This window comes from Citrus clementina, unplaced genomic scaffold (genome assembly GCF_000493195.1).
Source record: "Citrus clementina cultivar Clemenules unplaced genomic scaffold, Citrus_clementina_v1.0 scaffold_1, whole genome shotgun sequence".
Classification (NCBI taxonomy): domain Eukaryota; kingdom Viridiplantae; phylum Streptophyta; class Magnoliopsida; order Sapindales; family Rutaceae; genus Citrus; species Citrus x clementina.
In genome coordinates, this window is record NW_006263303.1 from 21,541,367 (window position 1) to 21,547,356 (window position 5,990).

At 36.7% G+C, this 5,990-nt stretch overlaps 1 protein-coding gene across 1 annotated transcript; it reads right to left on the reverse strand.

Annotated features, from left to right (window-relative positions):
* Positions 1–243: 243 nt before the first annotated feature.
* LOC18055249 lies at positions 244–5,680 on the reverse strand. Its single transcript, XM_024177852.1, has 6 exons — positions 5,191–5,680; positions 4,827–4,988; positions 4,335–4,439; positions 3,228–3,278; positions 2,329–3,056; positions 244–876 (listed from the first exon to the last, which is right to left on the reverse strand). The coding sequence occupies exons 1-6, from the start codon at positions 5,678–5,680 to the stop codon at positions 244–246; spliced, it is 2,169 nt and encodes a 722-aa protein (XP_024033620.1).
* Positions 5,681–5,990: the final 310 nt, after the last annotated feature.

Sequence of the window (5,990 nt, forward strand, 5' to 3'; positions counted from 1 at the left end):
GTTCGCGTCAGTTGTCAACATAATGCAATCAACTTAACTGACTATAATGAGTAACAATTAAATGTATTACACACAGTACGTTAATATTATTTGTCACACCAAACCCATCTTTTACATAACATGATACAACACACCCAAAGGAAAAACTATTGTAAGAACAAGTAAAATAACTATCATGAATTAGAGCTAAAATACATATAAAGATTGTCATCGTATCATGCATAAAACTTAGATATAATGCGTCTACTTCTTCTTCTTCTTCTTCTTCTTCTTCCAAGGAAGCTTATTCATAAATTCCAAGTAATAGACCTTCCCACTAACCAAAAAATCAGCACAATAAGGAAACTCCATGAGTGCTAAAACAATCACTGGAAAGATAGCAGCAGCATAGAGAGCGGCGGTCCATTTCTTCTCCATACGAATGATGAGCAGAAGTGAAGCCGAGAAAGTAATCATGCTTGTTAGTACAGAAAAGAAGAGCAAAGTGAAGCCAACCAGCAATTTGCGCGGAAGTTCTCTAAGGAAATCAGATGACTCACGTGGCGACGTGAGGATAGATAGGAACATAACAACGGATGACAATGATAAGGCCAAGGAGGCAACGTCCATTACGGTAAAAACGTAGAAAAGTGGCGACTTAAGGAAATGGGGAAACCCCTTATCATTGTTACCTCCAGGTATCGTGAAGGCAGCTGTGAAGACGACGGTTGCGATTAGGATTGCCAGCACGGAGCATGCCTGAGAGGTTTCTTTGATCCATTCTTGTGCTTTCCCAAGTTGATCTTCATGTGTTATATTGAAGAGGTCCCTTGCAGTCATCTTATTGTTTTCATCGCGGTGCATGGCATAATGGCGAGGCATTATCTCTTTTACACTCTGCATTATACACACACGTTAAATAGGGACGGAGTCCTACATACGCATAGCCACATGTGTAGTCATTATCTCTGTAACATTTTAAAATATAGATTCAAGGTTTTACTCAATTGTAAAAAACTTCCAAGAGGGTTGTAAAAGGTTTAAACAATTAAAGAAAAAAAAGTATTTTATAAAATCATAAAATGGTGAATCACTTGAGAATGAATATACATATACATCCATACATACGTGTATATATATAGGGGGAGAGAGAGAGTGAGAGAGAGAAAGAGAGAGAGAGAGAATGTGAAATATGAACTAAATATACAGTCACGACATGTCATATATTGAGTCTGTAGTAGCACGACATGTCCTCTGATAAGCATTTGGAACAAAACCGACATGAGCCAAAATGTCGTTCTTAGTTTAAGTAGCTCATGTGTCTGCCATCTGAGCTGAACAAGACTCTTACTCTCAGAAACGACTGAACCAGAAGCCGTTTTGAGCATGCTTATTAGAGACACGTTGCAAGCACGTGACTGAGGCTGAATCTGTTATGTTAGCGGGAAAAGCCGCTGAGGAAGGCATCCAGAATCAGTTAATAACGAGCTGGAGTTCTGGGTTTTCACAACAGACTAGAAAACAGAGAGAGAGCAAGAAAGAGGGAATGCGAGAGAGAGAGTTCTGAATAGGCTTGTAATCTCCATTTGTGTTTGCTCTCTGTAAACTCTTGAACAAGCAATAAAGTGAAATCACAGAGTTTGTTTCCAGTGGATGTAGGCATCATTCATTTGGTGCTGAACCACTTTAATTCGTGTGTGTTTTGTTCTTGATCTATTTGTTATTCTTGATTCTTAGTGAGTTGATTTCTTCTTGGTTGGTTCTTGACTATAAACCAGTGAGTTAAGTGGTCTTGGGGTGGGTTTAGTCTTGATTGTTAGGGCTAATATCACAACAGAGAAGGGGGGAGAGAGTGAACTAATTTGGTCGAAGATCTAGGATTTTATTAAAGTCTAAGAAAACTATTAAATCACATAGTATATATCAGGGGAGAGAAGGGGAGAGAGAGCGCGCGGACAAGCTGATATTTAATAATAGATCTCTTAAGTTATTAAAATAAAGGATAAACTAAATGACAAGTAAAAGTGCAATGTATTTTATCCATTAATATATTAATGTGTGTTGTTCTTGTCTTTTAATTTATCCCTTATTTTGGTAGCCTAAAGAGATCCTTCATTGAAAATATATATATATATATGAAGATACTTAGGTATGGCGGCTACACAAATTTTTGTGTGGATTTTAGGCTTCACAACCATATGAAAGCTTTTCACATTATTATAAAAAATATTTTACACTGTCCTAAAATCCTAAATCTGCATGAAAATTTATGTGCACAATGGTTTTATATATATAAGGCCGAATAATTACATTTTATGGGACAAAATTAAATATTATCAAAGGGCTTACCTCGAACAATTGTAACTCCTCCTGAAATTGGAGAACAGGGCCAGGGCGGGTTCCTTCTTTATAATGTTTCATGTCTGCAACATGGTGCAATAATGTGTAGCCTTTCTTGTCAATTCTTGAAGCCCATTTGGGCACAGACAGTCGCATGTCCTTCATGATGAGTTCAAAGACTTTATATTGACGACGCTTTACGGACACATGTAATATATTCTGCTCTTTCTCATTCAAGTTATCTAACAATATTGCTTGAGGATGTTGATGGATTATCTCCTTCAAAATCTCTGTTATTCCATTGCTTGCTGCAAAGAGTAATGTCAACCTGAACGCCCAATTCTTATCTTTTTTATAATTATGAACTGCTTTATTAGTGCAATCTTTCTTCACAAACAATTCGACCAATTCTCCAGCTGAAAAATCAACAAATTTTTTTGCCTTGATCATATTTCCTTTGTTAGTGCAATCTTTCTTCAGCAGCAATTCGTCCAATTCTCCTGCTGAAAAATCAACAAGTTTTTTTGCCTTGAGCATATTTCCTTTGCCTAATCCTAAGGAAATTATGGAAATTTTATCCGACGAAGTTGTGGAACTTTCTGGGTTCGGCGAGAAAATTTCTAGGTTCTGCTCTCCATCCCCAAGACAAGGGGTTTCTTTAACGAGCATTTTGAGCAGTTTATCCGCATTTCTATGCATTTGCTTTTTCATCCAGATTTTCTTTATACCGGGACATCCTGGTCATGCATGCATCAACACCTTGTTAATTTATAAACAAAATTTCGCGCGGCAAGTACGGCAAATCCACTCATCAACTGAATGAATTGATCAAGTTATGTTACATTTCCCCTGTTCTTTGTATAATTCATATATGTAGAAGTAATTAATGGAATTATTATTGATCGCACCTTCAATCACTTGCCTCCAAATGCCAGTGTACATCTTCCAAATTGGAATTCCTGCATTTGGATTAACTACTCAGCCGCAGTATTACAACCTATATGTATTATACGATATGAAAGTTAATGCTACTACATAAAAAAGGAAACCGATCGGATCAATTAAAAAGTTTTTTTTTTTTTTTGGGGGGGGGGGGGGGAATAAAATACCGTACGTCTCTGTATCAATTGGTAATTATGGTCCTTTTCATAAGAATTTCTACAAGTCCATAGAAATTAAAGAAAAAAGGAACTTAACCAACAAAGTGTTGGCTCCACTGGCAATGGAGTCCCCTTAAGTGGCTTGACTGGGTTTGCTCCCCAGTTCGAGTCGCAGGGAAGTCGCCTTTGTTGGGAGAACCTGTGCCTCCCGGTTCGAGCGGGGACTTCTAGTCTGGGTTGTGGTACGGGCTTAAAGGTGTCTCCCACAGTTGGGGCCCTCCCCAGGATACCTCGTGGATAAGACCAAAAAAAGAAAAAAGGAACTTCATCTTTTCCCCGTTTTATTTAAGGTATTTCACACTTCCCCCCTTAGTATTTTCAAAATTTGCATACTGTTATTGCGTCTAAAGGATTCCACTTCACTGTAACGATTCGTCATTTATATCTAGTATACTTTTGAGTTACACCAAAAAAAGAAAAAAAGAAAAAATCGACGTCTAAAAAGAAAAACTAACTTTTAGTCTAAAAAGAAAAACTAACTTCTATATTATATTATCTAGTACTTATTTAGGTCTCAAAACTAATATTCTGTTTGGCTTCTAAGAGACAATTGCTCTAAAATGAAAGTTTTAGTTATTAATGGAAAATTCGTGGGTGTTTGGTAAAGCTAAACCACTGGATGTCATAAAAGTTCTTTTTTTTTTAATTCTCATTTTGGAGTAAACTTATCAATAAATAATTGTGAAAAATAACCAATTTAAAAGGCTAACTGGGAAAGCGTTTACAAATATTATGACTTGTAATCGCAGCTAAAGCTGTTTGTTCGGATTTTCATTTTTCAATTTAAAGAGTTATAATGATTAATGAAACCACTACATGATGATTAAGGACAAATTAAAGCTGCCTCAACACTACCTCTCGTCCGCTTTCTGCAGGCGACGCGATTGTCAATTTTACCAGTCTCCAAATCTTCTTTGTAATTGTAGTCAACGCAATCGTCATCATCATATGTTGGAAGACCTGCAATTAGAAATTGCAATTGTAACGGCATGCACCGAAGTCAACTGGACTATATATCCCCTTAGAGATGGAACTATATATATGTGTATATATAATTAATATATAAAAAATGCTAAAGAAATTGAAGGCTGATAGAATGTTAACAGGGATAACGGTATATCAAGTCGGGCTTACTACACGGTAATCTCGGCCAGATGTACCCTTGTTTTTGTTGAATTTTTCTTTCTTAATAGTAATTTTCCCATGAAGGATCTCTTAAGTTATTAAGTTAATTGCCAACAAAGTAACCCCGAACGGATGTATTTGCACTTCATTAATCAGCTTTAATCTCTTTCATATGGTTTTTGTATCCACGAAAGCAAGAAATAAATGAATATATTCACGTACAAGAAGAGACAAGACTCGTCCATATCTCCGCGGTCTTCGAATAACTCTTGAAAGCAGATGGCATTAGAGCTAGTAGTTGAAGACATGTCAAGCCATCAGGCCCATCGGACGTTAGTTTGTTCGCAAGGCTTGAGTGGTGTTTAAGTAACCAAATAGCAGTGTCTGTACGTATTCATGCAAGCAGATTAATTAATTAGTTAATTAAGAAGACAACTAATAAATTTTTAAACTTTAATTTAACTCTTTTTTTTTTTTTTTAACATAACCCAAAACCACCTAAAATAGATGTAAATAAAATTTAATTTAACTATTGATCTATATATGAATGAATGAATGAAAGAGAGATTTAATTACTATATTTTACCGAAGTGTTGGCCAAGGACAGCCATATGAAGAACGGTCTTGCCATCATTTCTACGGAAATGATGACGTAAGTCACCAACTTGCTCAGTCCAGATTTGCAACAGTTTAGTTTTCCCAAGAGCAGCAGCCCTGTAAACTGGGGTTTCCCCCAAACCGTTTTTAGCCTCAAGCAGATTTTTGTACGCATCACCAGACTGTCTGGAAAAGTCAATCAAAATCCTGGCCACGTCAAAATTTTCGACGACGGCCGCTTCGTGAAGACCATTGTTTCCAAACGCATCTGTTTGCTTCAAGACTTCAAGTCTGGTCTCCGATGTTAGACTTTCGAGAAATTCCTGGATCAGCTGAGGGTCTTCCATGGCCGCTGCAATGTGAATTGCTCTGTCCCCGTTGACTGTCCTGTAATCCAACAAGTCTTTAGCAGTTCGTTGAGCAAAGTACTGCAAGAAGCCTCGACAGTCTCCCTTCAAGGCCATTCCATAAGGATCCATTTTTTTTTTCTCTCTCTCTCTCTCTCTCTCACTCACTCACGCTATTGTATTGAATATATATAGGTTTAATCATTCTAGAAGTTCTAAACGAAGTTATCAAATTGGCACAATCACTTTGCATATTATATTAGTAGGGCTCAAGCATACTAATTATAAGAATAGAATAAAGGTGAAGTTAATCTCTCGGGTCAGGCAGAAGAATAGAATAAATTATTTCCAACAGCTTTGCTGGTTCCTATTCCTTTTTCTGCGAATATAATAATCACATTTATTCTACAACTTTTATCTCCATTGCTTTTTAATTTCTGCG

Excerpts from the sequence above, each read along its gene's own strand:
- LOC18055249 (XM_024177852.1), bottom strand. The coding sequence starts at position 5,680 with ATGGATCCTTATGGAATGGCCTTGAAGGGAGACTGTCGAGGCTTCTTG. Across the intron at positions 4,989-5,190 it reads TGTCCTTGGCCAACACTTCG|ACACTGCTATTTGGTTACTT; the intron begins GTAAAATATAGT and ends GAATACGTACAG. Across the intron at positions 4,440-4,826 it reads GACGAGTCTTGTCTCTTCTT|GTCTTCCAACATATGATGAT; the intron begins GTACGTGAATAT and ends TTCTAATTGCAG.